The sequence below is a fragment of the Apodemus sylvaticus genome, chromosome 10, assembly GCF_947179515.1.
Source record: "Apodemus sylvaticus chromosome 10, mApoSyl1.1, whole genome shotgun sequence".
NCBI classification, from domain to species: Eukaryota; Metazoa; Chordata; class Mammalia; order Rodentia; family Muridae; genus Apodemus; species Apodemus sylvaticus.
Window position 1 is genome coordinate 61966123 of NC_067481.1, and position 16422 is coordinate 61982544.

General features: G+C 45.2%; 1 protein-coding gene across 2 annotated transcripts in view; it reads right to left on the reverse strand.

Moving 5' to 3' along the window:
• Nucleotides 1-4389: 4389 nt before the first annotated feature.
• Nucleotides 4390-16422, reverse strand: part of Pigl (phosphatidylinositol glycan anchor biosynthesis class L) — a 52983-nt gene continuing 40950 nt past the window's right edge. Inside the window, exons 3-7 of one of the 2 annotated variants that reach the window (XM_052194206.1) lie at nt 14856-14946; nt 11392-11459; nt 10701-10732; nt 7451-7584; nt 4390-6935 (exon numbers count right to left, since the gene is read on the reverse strand). In XM_052194206.1, coding sequence (XP_052050166.1) covers nt 6837-6935; nt 7451-7584; nt 10701-10732; nt 11392-11459; nt 14856-14946 — 424 coding nt within the window. In that variant the 3' untranslated portion in view covers nt 4390-6836. The remainder of the gene's footprint in view (nt 6936-7450; nt 7585-10700; nt 10733-11391; nt 11460-14855; nt 14947-16422) is intronic. The other variant, XM_052194207.1, reaches the window with a different exon arrangement.

Sequence of the window (16422 nt, forward strand, 5' to 3'; positions counted from 1 at the left end):
CCAGACAGAGCATAACCTTGAACTTCTGATCCTCCTGCCTTCACCTCTTGAGTGCTGAGATGACAGGCCTGCAGCACTACACAGCGTGTTTATACAGCGCTGACATCAGTCCCGGGGCTCCATGCATCCTAGGCAACCACTCCTGAGCTGCATCCCCAGCTGTTAGCAGGCGTCGTGTTCCCCTGGATACAGTGCTTTCCCAGTTCTAACAATCTCGCTGAACCCTGTTATTTGTCCCTCTGCATGGTAACACTTCACCCCTCCCTCAGCATGCCTCTGCTCCAGAAGAGACCTTTAGAATGCTTTTACCTCCCTCCTGTCATGACAACTGCAGAGCATTAATGAAGCAAACCGAAAGGCAGTCTGGTTATTGGATTTACACTTGGTCTCTGCAGATCCAGATGGTAACTGCGACCCCAGGAGACAGTGTCTTTGAGAGTGTCCTGTTGTTCTAGCCTCCGCTGTTACTCACAGGTTGAATGAGTGAGTTTGCTTATGTTTGGTTTGGTTTTTACAGAGAAGGTCTTGCCACGTAGCTCAGGGTGGCTTTAAATTTGAAATCCTTCTGCTTCAACATTCTGAGAGTGCACCACCATGTGGGCTCTCTTTATATAGCCCTGGCTGTCCTGGAACTTTGCTATTTAGGCCAGGCTGGCCTATATTATTATTATTGTTGTTATTATCATCATTATTATTATTATTATTATTAGTAGTAGTAGTAGTAGTATTCAAGTACTGAAAACCCTGATTTTTCAAAACAGGGTTTTTCTGTGTAGCCCTGGCTGTCCTGGAACTTACTCTGTAGATCAGGCTGGCCTCAAACTCACAGAGATTCATCTGCCTCTGCCTCCCAAGTGCTAGGACTAAAGGGGTGCACCACCACTGCCTGGCTTATATTTTTTTAACAAATGAAAGCGGCTTGGGATTTAATGAGTTCTGATGAATCGACTTGTCCTGTTCAGTTATGGACATGGACTTTTATTGTCCCTTCCCACCAGTGGCCTCGTCCCCTTCCGGGGCTTTTTTCACTGATGTCAAGAGACCTCTTCTAGCATGACTTCTACTTCTCAGCTTTCCCCCACTCTCTCCTCTCAGATAGATCTTGCGCTTGTGTTGTTTTTAAAACAAAATCCCAAATATTCAATTTATCAATGAAGACTCAGGAGCCAGTGGCTGCGCTGAGAACCTGCTAGGTCAGAGGCAGAGAAAGCACCCAGCTGGCCTTCCTACTCCAGCACAGCCCAGAAAGACAAAGCTCCTTCTCCTTCTCTTAAATACCCTTCAACTCAAAGACCTTCCTTCTCTTTCCTGGGCTTTCTTATCTTCACTCTCTCTCAACTGGTTGAGTGCTCTGCCACTTAACCTATATTGTTGACTCTACTTAGTTCTTGTTTATATAGAAAGCTATGTGCTAGGACTGAGCCACTCCACAACAAGAAACATGTTTTCCAGTTCACTATCTTAGGGTTCACAATGTGATTAAATATCCTGCAATATACTTGCTATTATAGGTCCATCCATCTATCCATCCATCCACCCATCTGTTCCTAATTATTTATTTATTTGTTTATTTATTTAAAAGATTTATTTGAGCCTGCGGTGGTGGAGCACACCTTTAATCCCAGCACTTGGGAGGCAGAGGCAGGTGGATTTCTGAGTTCGAGGCCAGCCTGGTCTACAGAGTGAGTTCCAGGACAGCCAGGGCTATACAGAGAAACCCTGTCTCGAAAAAAACCAAAAGAGAGAAAAAAAAAAAAAGAAAAAAGAAAAAGATTTATTTGGGCTGTAGGGCTGTAGAGATGGCTTAGTGAGTGGTTATGAACACTGACTGCTCTTCCAGAGGTCCTGAGTTCAATTCCCAGCAATCACATGGTAGCTTACAACCATGTGTAATGGGGTCTGGTGCCCTCTTCTGGGGTATCTGAAGAGGGAAATGGTGGTGTACTCATGTATAAAATAAATAAATCTTGAAAAAAAAGATTTATTTATTTTATGTACATGAGCACATGAACTTAGATCATCCTAGCCCTGCCTCTGCAAATGCTCAGGAATTAACATCTTTGGCCACCAGGCCTGCTTCTAGGGAGGGGCTGCATCTACCCAGAGGAAGACCTGTGTTAGGATAATTCCTCTTGTCTTAAGCTTACCCAGGGCCACATTTCACTGGAGGGCACCTTCACTTGCCAACATCTGTGGCTGCCCCTGGGGGCCCAGGCCTCAACAGCCTCTCTCCCTCCAGTTCCTGTCCTTTCACCAAGAAGGCATTATTTTGAGCTTTTCAGAACCCAGATGAGCAAGTTCACGGTTACGTTACCCATGCCTGTCCTCTCTGCTGTGATGTCGAGTCCTGCCTCTGAGTTGTAGCTGTGGACCTGTGTGTGAGTGAACATGGGGTCATGGAGGATGTGAGCAGTAAAACCTCCCTGAAGACATAGCAAATGAACACTCACACTAACCAAATTAATTGGGAACCAATTGTATACTGGCTGAGTATGTCTGGCTCAACCTTTGTATTATGCGACTTCACTTTAGCATAATACATAAAAAGTTATCGGCTCTTGTAGAAACACAGTGGTGTGATTATGGAAAAGCAATACTTGATGTTTCAACTCTGATCCTGCAGCATGAACACATTAAATCAGTCTTTGGAGTATATTGTTAGAGTGTTAGATTTTCCTTTATTTACTGTGTATACATGTTTTGGCTGCATTTATGGGTATGCAGCATGTATGTGGCTGGTACCAACAGACGGTAGGAGAGGGTACTGGATCCCCTGGAGTGGCAGTTATAGGCGGTTGTGAGCCACACCCTGAGTGCTGAGAACTGCACCCAAGTCCTCTGCCAGAGCAGCGGGTTCTCTTAACTACTGAGCCATCTCTTCAAGCCCCGTAATATTTTATTCTACTCATTTCTTTTTGAAGAGCCAGTGAGTTGTGAGTAGCTATGAGACTACAAATGAATGTGGCTTGATTAGCACCTAACTTACATCTGACAGGTAACAGTGAGGTCACTCAGCTGGCAAAGGTGTGTGCCTGTCCCTGGAACAACACATGCTGGAAGAACAAAATTCCTGAAGGTTGTCCTGAGACACACACACACACACACTCACAAATGTAAACAAAATTTTAAATTTCTGTTTTCAGTGACTTTCATAAGAAATCATTAAATTATTTTTGGCTTGGAATTAAGGTAGGATTTCCTTCAATTTCTGAAACATTCCTAAATGCACTTCTGCCATTTTATACTATGTATCAATGGGAATAGGCACTATCACTAATGACTATAAAATCAACTGATCTTATAGTCAGTATCAATTATCAATCATCTCTTAGTCAATATCAGTTATCTTTGAAAAAAATGTTGAGGATGGGGCTGGAGAGATGGCTCAGCGGGTAAGAGCACGGACTGCTCTTCCAAAGGTCATGAGTTCAAATCCCAGCATCCACATGGTGGCTCACAACCATCCGTAAAGAGATCTGACACCCTATTCTGGTGTCTGAAGACAGCTACAGTGTACTTACATATAATAAATAAAAAAAAATGTTGAGGATGCTGTACCTTGCAGCATCAAATCCTCAGTTAGAATTTAGTTTATTATATAAAATAAACAATCACGTCCACCTCAGCATGCAGATTCAGTATTCAGTAAGTAATAAAAGTCTATGTGTATGCCAAGGAATTAGTTTAAAAGGTTTCTTTCTTTTTTTATTTTGTTTTTTTTTGTTTTTTTGTTTTTTGTTTTTTTGGAGACAGGGTTTCTCTGTGTAGCCCTGGCTGTCCTGGAACTCACTCTGTAGAGCAGGCTGGCCTCAAACTCAGAAATCCACCTGCCTCTGCCTCCCAGAGTGCTGAGATTACAGGCGTGCGCCACCACCGCCAGGCTATCCCCAACCTCTTAATTTGTGAATATATAGTAAAACAAATACAAACAGGCACAAAATAATTCTCAAATCATTATAATTTTTCTATGCATCTTTTTAATGTCTAAGATTTGAAAACTTTTACAAATAGGCACAAAATAATTCTCAAATCATTATAATTTTTCTATGCATCTTTTTAATGTCTAAGATTTGAAAACTTTTTCATACGTTGTATTGTGTGTATATCATAAAAAACTCAAAAGGGTATTGTCAACAAAGTAACAGTTCTCACTTCAAAGAGGATAGGAGGTAGTTTATCCTGGGATGAAATACGTGACGATGTCCAGGACACATTCAGGTCACCCCAGTTCCATGTTCCAATGTGGAAACAGTTCCATGAGGTTTTATAGCAGCAGTACCACTTGCATCATATATGGGCAGCTCTCTCTCACACACACAGTCATACATGGGCAGCTCTCACATACACAGTCATATATGGGCAGCTCTCACATACACAGTCATACATGAGCAGCTCTCTCACACACAGTCATACATGGACAGCTCTCACATACACAGTCATAAATGAGCAGCTCTCTCTCTCTCTCTCTCTCTTTCTCTCTCTCTCTCTCACACACACACACAGTCATACATGGGCAGCTCTCACATACACAGTCATACATGAGCAGCTCTCTCACACAGTCATACATGAGCAGCTCTCTCTCACACACACACACAGTCATACAGGGCAGCTTTCACACACACAGTCATACATGGGCAGCTCTCACACACACAGTCATACATGGGCAGCTCTCACACACACAGTTATACATGGGCAGCTCTCTCTTACACACACACAGTCATACATGGGCAGCTCTCTCACACACACAGTTATACATGGGCAGCTCTCTTACACAGTCATACATGGGCAGCTCTCACACACACACAGTCATACATGGGCAGCTCTCTCACACACACAGTTATACATGGGCAGCTCTCACACACACAGTCATACATGGGCAGCTCTCTCACACACACAGTCACACATGGGCAGCTCTCACACACACACAGTCACACATGGGCAGCTCTCACACACACAGTGGGAACATCAGGTCACAGGAAAGCAGGAATCTCGGGTGTGGGCCTCAGATACTAAGAGAATCCTTAGCCTTTTGGTTGGTGGGAACTAGGGATCTGCTTCTGTTTCTCACGTGTTTACCCAAGGGTCACAAAGATGCTAGGTCAGAAGTGGGGAGCGGACAGAGAGTAAGGTGTCTAAGGATACCCCAATATAACTTGGTGCAGCCTTTCAACCTCTGTATCATTGCTAATTAGTGAATCAGCCTTGCAGAGGGCTCAGTGAAGGAACACAGTACAAAAGGAATCTTCAGAGACAGCTCCACAGGCATGGGAAGCCTCTGCTTGTTTACACATGTGGGTATGGAAATACAGTTTTTCCCCTAAACAAATTAGGTTAAGAAAATTATTTGTTCATTATCATGTAGATTTTTACATGTGGGTATATTGCTTTATGTAGTTTTATCACTATCTGTCCTATTAGAATACTCATATTTATTTGAGGTTATTTTTTACTTTTTTAAGAGACTCATTATGTAGCTCTGGCTGTCCTGGAACTCACATGTTGACCAGGCTGGTCACAAACTTACAGATATCCACCTGTCTCTGCCTTCTGAATGCTGGGAATAAAGGCATATACCACTATGCCCAGCTTCCCATACTTTATTTTGTATTGTTTCAATATTTCACTATCAGATGTTTGTCTTTTTCTTTTTTAAAAAATTACACACACACACACACACACACACACACACACACACTGGAGATAGGGTCTTTCTCTGTGAGTCCTGGTTGGTCTGGATCTCACTACATAGATCAGACTAGCCTCAAACTCACAGAGATTCATCTGTGTCTGTTTCCAAGTGCTGGGATTAAAAGTGTGGGCCCAGCTCCTACTTTGAAAAGGCAGAGAAGCAAGATGTTTATTGGCTCCTAAAAGGGAGGACCTCCATGATCATCTCTGTCTCTCTGTCTCTCTCTTTCTCCCTCTCTCTGTCTCTGTCTCTGTCTCTCTCTCTCTCTCTCTCACACACACACACACACACACACACACACACACACACACACACACACACATCACCATGGTGATAAGCACAGCTTCTCTAGACTGTAAAGTTCTCATAAGGGGGGAACAAATAAAAACTCAAGGAATTATGGTTGAAGTACCCGAAGACTGTGTGTGTATGTGTGTGTGTGTATGTGTGTATCTGTGATGAACCTGTGCTAGGGTTTGGCTGTGTCCTCTGGAAATCAAGTGTCTTCAAAGCCCCGGGGTTTAGGGTGAGGACTTTTGGAGGTGACTGGGTTATTTGTAGATGTGGCTTTGTTCTGAAGGAGCGCTCTGGCTCCCGGGCTCTTTCTCCTAGTGATGGCTGCCTTTGCCTTAGAGATGGGTGGGGGGCTCACCAGCTGTCGTGCAGAGGCTGCTATGCTCTTGGGCTTCACAGGCATCAGAACTGTGATCCAAGTAAACTGCAGCTCAGCAGATGTGAAGGGAGTCGGGTTCCAGGAACAGCAGATTGACCAAGACAGTCAGGTCTGGAAGCAGTGTAAAAGTCATACCTGGGAACTGGTTCTGTGGCACGTTTACACTCATTTATGGTAAAGGCAATCTTCCTAGGCTATGCTAGAGGTCTGGTGAAAATTCTGTTATCATGCTAACTACTGGTAAATTAGTGGGGTGACTATTATTGTGTTGGTGTAGGTTTGGTTTTGGCAGGTTTTCCCCAGAAGAGGAAGCTGGGTTGGGGTGACCCAGTGACCACGTCGTCTCTGTTTGGCAGAGGCTGCTTTGCTGGGGTTTCCCTGGGGCAAGCAGGTAAGTCAGTCCAGAGCCTGGCCAGGGGACTTCTTGTTCTGCTTCTCCATTTTGTTCTGAGGATCTGACAATTCTCCAAGGCTTCAGAGGAACTGCAGTGAGTTGATTTTCATATATCTGGAGAAGAGGATGTAGAGGTGGCGGAACCAGAGGAGCTGACTGTGGTGGCAGGACATGGCTTTCTGGAAGAATCACAGAGGATATGCTGACAGTCACTCTGGTCCTGTTATCTGTAGACCTACCCTCTCACCTGCCCCACTGCCAGCTCTATTTTTTTCTTAGATTTATATGTATGTCAGTGCTTGAGTGCATGTATATGCACCCCTTGTATGTAGTACCCATGGAGGCCACAAGAGGGTGACAGACCCCCCTGGAGCAGGAGTTACAGATGGTTTTGGGTGCAGGAACTGAAACCAGATCTTCTACAGAAGCATCCAGTGCTCTTAACCACTGAGCCAACTCTCCAGCTGCATGTTTTCATGCTACTAATATGGTATGTATTTCTAAGTTTCTTAAGACGAGCAGGTACCAATTATTTACTTATACATTTAATAATCAGAAAACAAGCCCAAATCATTGAAAAGGCATTCCAGTCAGGTGTGGCTGGGATAGTCTAGCCTGTGGGGCAGTGCTGCAGGTAGCAGGGCTTTGAAGAGCCAAGGGACATGAGGCAATGTCCAGGAAACACATAGCTTACCTTGGCCTGTGCCACTTCTTTGCTGGTGAGTACAAAGAGAACGTCCTGGGGCAACAGTAGAGACCAGGGCAGATCCAGGAGGAAGACGTACTTCCGAAGCATGTTCACAGACTGGAGTGTGAGTACACGGCACCCTGGGCAGGGAGAGGGCAGATGGGACCGCATGCTGCTCTTGGCCAGGTGCTCCCTGAGTGCCCTCCCTTGCTCTTCAGCTGCCAGGCACCCTGTGGCCCCAGAGCTGCTCTCTGACCCATATTCTCTCACACGGGAGGACTGCAGGCGGCAGAAGTGTTCCACAGCTGTGAGTGTCCTTGCAAGAGGAAGGCCACCAGAGGGTGGAAGGAAGGTGATAGACAGGAATTTCTGAATTGGGAGACTAAAGACTCATTCCAACTGTGCTCTGACACCAGGTGCTGGGTGTGCTAGCTCTCACCTGTAATCACAGCACTTAAAAGGCAGAGACAGGTGGATGTCCATCAATGTGAGGTCAGCTTAGGCTTCCGAGTGAGATGCCATTGCCAAGTCTGGCATGGCCTTGGTAGGGGCAGAATGACATGGTTCCCACCTCTAGATCTGAACCAACAGGTCTCCTTAAGTATCATTAGCTGCTGTGGGCAAAAGGCTTGTCTGCATAATAATGTACATATTTTTGTATTCCCCAGTTCTTCCTCGTAACCTCCCAGTTAGTGTTAAAGTCTCCATGATATTCAGAGACAGCATCAGTCACAGAGGCATAGGTGTGGCTAATGTCTCCACAAAATGGTAAAAGCTGGGACCTACAAGACAGACCTTAAGGCTGTGAAAAGAACTTTAAAACCATGAGTTTGAAAATATATAATTTCTCAAGCCAGGCAGTGGTGGCGCACACCTTTAATTCCAGCACTTGGGAGGCAGAGGCAGGTGGATTTCTGAGGCCAGCCTGGTCTACAGAGTGAGATCCAGGACAGCCAGGGCTACACAGAGAAACCCTGTCTCAAAAAACCAAAAAACACCCCCCTCCAAAAAAATATATAATTTCTCAACTATGCAAAATATAAGTATGCAATATAAACTGTGTTAGGAGCTTCCCAGATGTAAAGGAATGGAGGCAGCTGTACTGTGAGCTGACCTGTCAGATACGTAGGAAGGAGATGACAGACTTAGGGAGTGGTGATCGCAGGAGATCCCATCCAGCTACGTTTTTTAAAGATTTATTTATAATATATAAGTACACTGTAGTTGTCTTCAGACCCTCCAGAAGAGGGCGTGAGAGCTCACTACTCTGGTTGTGAGACACCATGTGGTGCTGGGATTTGAACTCAGGACCTTCAGAAGAGTAGTCAGTGCTCTTAACCACTGAGCCATCTCTCCAGCTCTCCTTTTTTTTTTTTTTTTTTTTAAACTTATTTATCTTTTGTATATAAATACACTTGCTCAGACACACCAGAAAAGGGCATCTGATCCCATTAAGGATGTTTGTGAGGCACCATGTGGTTGCTAGGAATTGAACTCTGGACTTTGGGAACAGAGTTGTCAGAGCTCTTAACTGACCCATCTCTCCAGCCCTCCAGCTCAGTTTTGTTGTTGTTGTTTATGCTCACAAAGATTCCAGAGTTCAAGGTCATACTGGGAAAGGGAATTCAGGTCAGGCCCTGCCTAGGTAGAAATGGTAAATTCTGGGTGGGGTCCCACCCTACGGGTTTGCAGTCCGGCTTAACTGAGGCATGCAGATCTCTGAATTCTTTTGCAATGTTTAAAATAAAAATGTACTTGCTGTCTCCTATCAAAGGGCCTTGGTTGGAACGCAGATTCCTAGGATAATCTAAAGGAAGTCTGAAGTAAATGACTGGATTGGAATGTAAAATAGAAGACGAGCCTTAAGATCTGCAGGAGATGAGCTATCTGGAGAACTTTTTAGAACAGCCAGAGAACTGCTTGGAGAACTGGTACCAGCAGAACACAGAACTAGCTAAAGATCTCCAGAGAAGGAAAAGCAGAGACACAGACTGGGAAGCTGTCTTGAGCAGAACAGAGGCCACCAGCTCAGACCCTTGCCTTGACTTGGAGTTGTTTGTACCACTGGCTCCAAGACACGCCTTCTCTCAGAACCCCTCTCCAAGCCAAGACTGGTCCTTGGCACCCCATCTCTGAAAACATTTTGGCACAGAAATTCTCTAAACTGCTTTGGAGTTTAGCTTCCTAGTTGGTAAAGTGCTGTTGAGAGTGTAGGCCTGCCTGTCTCACAAGGTGGACGGAGAGTCAAATGGAAGGCAGCAGTGCTCCGAAGGCCACAGTCTGTGGAGACAGCACTCATCTCCTGTGTTTCACTTTCTGATCATGTCACCCCTGTGATGCAGGCCAGCCCAGAACTTACTCAGAGATGTAGAGTAGGACATCGGGCAGTGAATGGCCGGTGGGGTTCCTGAGCCTCCCAGGGGTTTAGAAAGCATTACTATTTCAAGTTCGTCAATGGATCAGGAACCTGTGAGGCACTTACAACCTCATTCATTAGGTGGGTGATGGGAGGTGAGTTTGGACAGACTAACAAAATACTAGCAGTGGAAGAGCTATCTTCCCATGAAGAAACTAGATATAGTCTGAACCTGCCGTGCACACCTTCCAATACGGCACAGTCTAGGGCCACTCTGAATAGGTGTCCTCCAGTCCCCAGCAGTACTGTTCTAGGACTGCCACAAATACTTCAATTACGGATGCCCAAGTTGACATAAAATGATGCAGCGTTTACACAGACCCTACCCACATCCACTTGTATACAGTAATTCATCTCCAGGTTACTTATAATCTCTAATGTAGTAAATGCTGTGGAAATAGTTGCTGTATTGCATTGTCTTGGACTAATAAGGAGAAAAGAATCTGCATGTTCAGTATAGGTGCCATTTTTTCTCCTTGCATATTTAAATATATTTTTGTGTATACGTGTGCCTACATGAACTTATGTGCACCACATTCCTGTATCGGATGTCTGAGTGCCCTGGAACTGGTATTATAAGTTTTTGTAGTCTGCCTGATATGGCTACTGGGAATTGAGCCCAGGTCCTCTGCAAGAGCAGTGCTTTTAACTGGGGAGCCTGGTCTCTAGCATCTCCTTGAATAATTTTGCTCCCATGGTGTTAAGTCCACAGAAATGAACAGATATGGAGGGATGACAATATCTGCAAATGTCCTTGGTACGTTTCATAGCGGGGTAGTGACTGTTGTCTATTTGCAAAAAAAACAGAAACCCAAAAAACCAAAAACAGGCCTTCTTTACCTTTAGGCAGCTTCCCTCCTGAGTGCAGGGCCCTGGAGGATGGAAAGGACAAGCATTAGAGAGAATATAAGACACCTACTCTTCTGTGTAAACAGGAGGGACCTTCAGAGCAAGGCTTGCATGCCCAAGCCCCAACCAAGCACACTGTCTGCCAGTGGTTTCTATTATATAAGTCAACATCTAAATCTGTAGGATTCCATACTTCTGGCTGTGGCTGAGAGAACCAGAGTGGGCATTTCATTCTCACACAGTTTAATCCAGAAGTTGGCCTATGGATTATGGAACAATTTGGCCTCAAATTCTGCCCACTACAGATGAGAACTACCCTTGTTTTTTTTCTCTAAAAATCGATTCACGTTCTTGTTAGTTTTCTATTGTCATGACAAAAAGCAACTTTGGGAGGAGAGGGTTTATATCATCTTACAAGTCTTTTTTTTTTGGATTTGGTTTTTTCGAGACAGGGTTTCTCTGTGTAATCCTGGCTGTCCTGGAACTCACTCTGTAGACCAGGTTGGCCTTCAAACTCAGAAATTCACCTGCCTCTGCCTCCCAGAGTGCTGGGATTACAGGCGTGCAACTGCCAGACCACAGTCTGTTAACAGGCAGGAAGTGTTCAGTAACTGTGATCCTGTGACTCCTGAAAAGTGGAGGAACCCTTCCCATGCCCATCACCCAGAGAAGCATACCTCACCTCACAGCTTTGTACAAAGCAATATGGTTGCTGTGCCCACTGACTCCTTCTGCATCAAAAGTCACCACCTGTAGGGACAGACCGGGAGGAAGGGCTCATTCATTTCGTTATTGTTACAGATATCTCATGTACCCAGCCTTGTCTTGAACTCTCTGTGTAGCTGAGACTGGCCTTAAACTCCTGATTCCATGATTGTACCTCCCAGGTAATGGGATTATAGATCTGTACCAATGCACCAGGCTTCGTCTTTCTATTTACAGGACCTGGCTACTGTGAGAGCCAGGTCTCCGTCTTCAGGAGCGCCATGGAGTGTTAGTGCCAATCCAGGCCATTTCTTAGACGGTTTCATGATGACAAAGAGAAGGGCTTCACAGCTGGGATGAATGTCCCCATTTGTCAAAACTAAGAAGCACCTTTTCTTTCTTTTTTGGTTTTTGCACTGCTGGGACTCAAATCCCAGGGACTTGTGCATACTAGGCAAGTACCTACCCACTGGGCTAGAACCCCTGTCCTGAAACTCTGAAGCTGTCTGGCATAGACCTCCTACCATGTATTGGCCTCAAACCATTATTAGAAAGTATTCTGGAGCTGGGTGCACTTTTCAGGATATTTTCTAGGGCAAGCCATCAGAACTGGTGAAAGAACACATTTGTCTCTCCTTAACCACCAGCAGATCTTTGGCCTGCCACTCTGAGACGTAATCCATCAGTGTGGAGTTTAGGACCAGTTAAAAGACAAGTCACCCTTAAGAAGATGATTGGGCTCCCATCCCGTGTGAATGAAGACTATGGAGTAAGGCTTTTTTTTTTTTTTTTGAGACAGGGTTTCTCTGTATACCCCTGGCTGTCCTGGAACTCACTCTGTAGTGCTGGGATTAAAGGCCCACCACTGCCCAGCAGTTCCCTGGCATCTTATGTATTTTAGAGTGAACAAGTTCTCAGCTCTCAGGCTTGAGAAGAGCATTTTTCAAGCTACATCCTGCCTCCCCACCTTTCTCCTGAAAATTCAGCACCCCAGGGACCTGCACAAGACTCTCACTGACACAGAACTAACTTCTAGTGCCAACTGGCTTCACAGTTAGGGTAGCATTCTTATGTGAAGATGAAAGTTGTAAATGCTGGGGCTGGAGAGATGGCTCAGTGGTTAAGAGCACTGGCTGCTCTTCCAGAGGTCCTGAGTTCAATTCCCACAACCACATAGCAGCTCATAACTGCCTATAACTTCAGTTTTGTGGATCTGACACCTTCATGCAGACATACATGCATGCAAAACATGAATGTACATGAAATAAAAATAAAGATGTAGGGTTGGCAGCTTCCAGAAACATACAGGGAAGAAGGGGATTCTGCGGATCTCACCCAGAGCTTTGTGTATAAGCCCCAGGTCTGACAATGAGCTACATTCCCAATTCTGAAGCTATGATATTTAAGTCTCCTTTTCATTTGTTTGTTTGTGACACTGGTCGCTGAGTAGACCAGGTTAGCTTTGAAACTCAAAGAGATCAGCCTGGAGTGCTGGGATTAAAGGCATGCACCACCATGCCCAGTTAGCTTCCATTTCTTTTTTCAAAAATGAGGATAAATTTATACTCACTTTATAAAGAAAAATTCAGTCACCATTAGAGCAGAAATGGAGATTCATATTTGCTTGCAAGGGTAGGCAAAGCCATCTCAGCTCTCGTAGGACTAGCAGGTTAGGGTTAAGCCACAGTCAATTCTATCCTGTCCTGTCCTATTCATTCGTGTATTATTGACAGGATCTGTAGCCCTAGCTGTCCTAGAACTCCCAACATAGACCTGCCTGGCCTGAAACACACACAGCAATCCTCCTACCTCTGCCTCCCCAGTGCTAGGATTAAAGGTTAGCTGGTCACACCTGACTAACAGCCCATTTTAAAGCTGCCAAGGTTTACTTTCCAAATCTCCAAATAATCAAAATAGTAATCCCTCATAAGCTAATAGCTAATTCAAAGTCTATTCCTTTGACTTTTGTTAAAAGATAGAGCATGCTGGTTGAGAAGCAGATTAGGCTTTTCTATCAATGACACATTCATTGAGTGAACTGATATATTAGACCTTTTGTTGGGGGTAGGGTGTTGAGACAGGGTTTCTCTGTGTAGCTCTGGATATCGTGAAACTCACTCTGTAGACCAGGGTGGCTTTGTACTCACAGAGGTCCACCTGCCTGCCTCCTGAGTGCTGGGGTTAAAGGTGTGTTCAACCACCACTGCTAGACCTTCTATTTTTAAAGACTTTTTCTTTTTGTCACGAGTATGCTCGAGCCTGTATGAGTTTATGTGCACTGTCTCTATGCAGAAGCCCATGGAAGCCTGAAAAGGGCGTTGGGTCCCCTGGACCTAGTGTTACAGGTGGTTGTGACCTGCATATAGCTACTAAGATTAGAACCTGGGTCTCCAGGAAGAGCAGGAAGTACACTTAGCCACTGAGCCGTCTTTTTGCCTCAGCACACTGCTTTTTTTTAAGACAGTGGTTTTTCCAGGACTAACTCCAGTCCTGGTCCTCATCATAGAATGTTAGAGCTGTTGACCCTACTGCTGACTCCACTCCATTTTTAGGATAAATTCATCATTTCAGCCTTAAAAGTCATGGCTTTTCTTGATCTGGTCCTTGCAATCCTGAACTTGGGAGAACGGGGTTTGTCCTTATTGAGAGGCTGAGTATAGCAGCTCGGGGTGGGTAGGACTCTGAGCAGCTGAGGGATTACAGGCATGAGCATCATGTCCCATCTCTTTCTTCTTCCTCCATCTTCAAAGAAATTGTGCCAACTTCTGCTCTTGTCACATGGCCTTCCCCTCTGTGCCCCCATTTTTTTTTTTTTTTTTGGTCTTTTGGATTTGGTTTTTTCGAGACAGGGTTTCTCTGTATAGTCCTGACTGTCCTGGAGCTCACTCTGTAGACCAGGCTGGCCTCAAACTCAGAAATCCACCTGCCTCTGCCTCTCAGAGTGCTGGGATTACAGGCATGCACCACCACCGCCCAGCTGTGCTCCCATTTTTAAGGACTGTTGTGATTACATTGAGCCCCGCACCCCATACAGAATAGCCTCTTCATCTTGAAAGCTTTAATAACATCTGTAAAATCCCTTTTCTACATGAAGTAACAACTCAGGTTCCAGGGAAACAGGACATAGCAGACATATTATTAAGTCTTACTGGCGGGGCGGTGGTGGCACACGCCTTTAATCTCAGCACTTGGAAGGCAGAGGCAGACGGATTTCTGGGTTAGAGGCCAGCTTGGTCTACAGAGTGAGTTCCAGGACAGCCAGGGCTACACAGAGAAACCCCTGTCTCAAGAAACAATAACAACAATGGGGGAAAAAAAAGATGTCAGGGAACTGAAAGGCATGTCTGCCCTTCAGCGGGCTGAGCAGAGAGCCTCTTAGAGCTCTTAGAGCAGAGATGAGCATAGGAGGCAGCCCTGAGGCAAGCAGCAGAAGACCCTTACCAGGTCAGGGCCACTGGTGAGTATGTGCTGGAGGAGGGTGCTGGCCACACGCTCCGTGTCCCACTGCACTTCTGGGTCATCCGGAAACTCCCTGCAAGAGAGAAGCACACTCGAACCCTTTCATGGTGAGGATAGCCTTTTTTCATCCCCTTTGGTCTTTTCTTTCTTTTTTTTTTTTTATTTGTTTGTTTTTCAAGACAGGGTTTCCCTGTGTAGCCCTGGCTGTCCTGGAACTTGCTCTGTAGACCAGGCTAGCCTTGAACTCACAGAGATTCGCCAGTCTCTGCCTTCTGAGTGCTGGAATTAAAGGCATGTGCCATTGTCGCCACCACTACCACCTGGGCTGGAATCACCTTTTGAGACCCAGCAGGTGTTGTGCCCAGCTTTGTGAGGAGTTCTGTCAGTGGGGGGAGTGCCCTACTCCTCTGTGCTCAGATTTCAGTTAAAGAAATAAGGGTTACAGACAGAAAACGACTAGAAATCCATGCTCGTCACACACAACACACGCTGCAATCTTTGCTCCTTACCAGGAAGGTTGCCAACACAACCTTCCTACAGTGAGGGCCAATAACTGACCTTAGAATTCTGGACCAAGGAGAGTCACAAGGTTTTTTCAACAGGAAAATAACTGGAGTCTCATGTCACTGTTTGCTTTGATTCGTTTGACGACCTCTGCCCAGCTTTCTATGGAGAGCCCAGTTTTGTCAGCACACTCGGCTGCTCCTGCATGGGAGCATGACAGGGAGCCTCCGGGTAGAGGCCGGGCTTAGAGAGAGGAACAAAATTCAGCCTTGCTCCATCAAGTCTGTAAACCTTACTCTTGTCAAGTGAAATGTCCACTCTGGGCCTCTTTTTTTTTTTTTTTTTGGTTTTCCGACCTGCCTTGATTTTTGATACTGACCTCAAGTTTAGAAGTTTCCCCAAACCATCAACAATTCACTAGAAATACATAAACTACTCACTGACAATTGTCGCATGCATGATTAAGCAAAGGTATAGATTAAAGTCAGCTGAAGGAAGAGTCGCCTAAGGCAGAGCTGCCTTCCCGCTTCATGTGGAGGCGGGACTTGTCAGTGCAGCGTCAATGCATGGGAGCACAGTCACCCGGGAGAGTTCAACAGAGCTGTGGTGTTCAGAGTTTTAGTAGTGTCTGACTGGTTGCCTATGGTTGATCTCAGCTCGATGTGGCTGATACCAAATTGCCCAAAATTTGCACTGAAGTCAGCTATGACTTATCTCATTTCCCAGAATCCAAGGGCAAAGTTAGATTCTTTACTGTAAACTATACTTGTGTATGAGAACCTTCACTGTCTCCCTCCATCAACTATGGCCTGTATTACGTCTGTCTAAAGTAAAATATATAAGAATAAAGCTATTTCAGCTGGGCAGTGGTGGTGCATGCCTTTAGTCCCAGCACTTGGGAGGCAGAGGCAGGCGGATTTCTGAGTTCAAGGCCAGCCTGGTCTACAGAGTAAGTTCCAGGACAGCTAGGGCTACATAGAGAAACCCTGTCTCAAAAAACCAAAAGAATAAAGCTATTTCTTGTGTACTTGGTATAATTCAACTT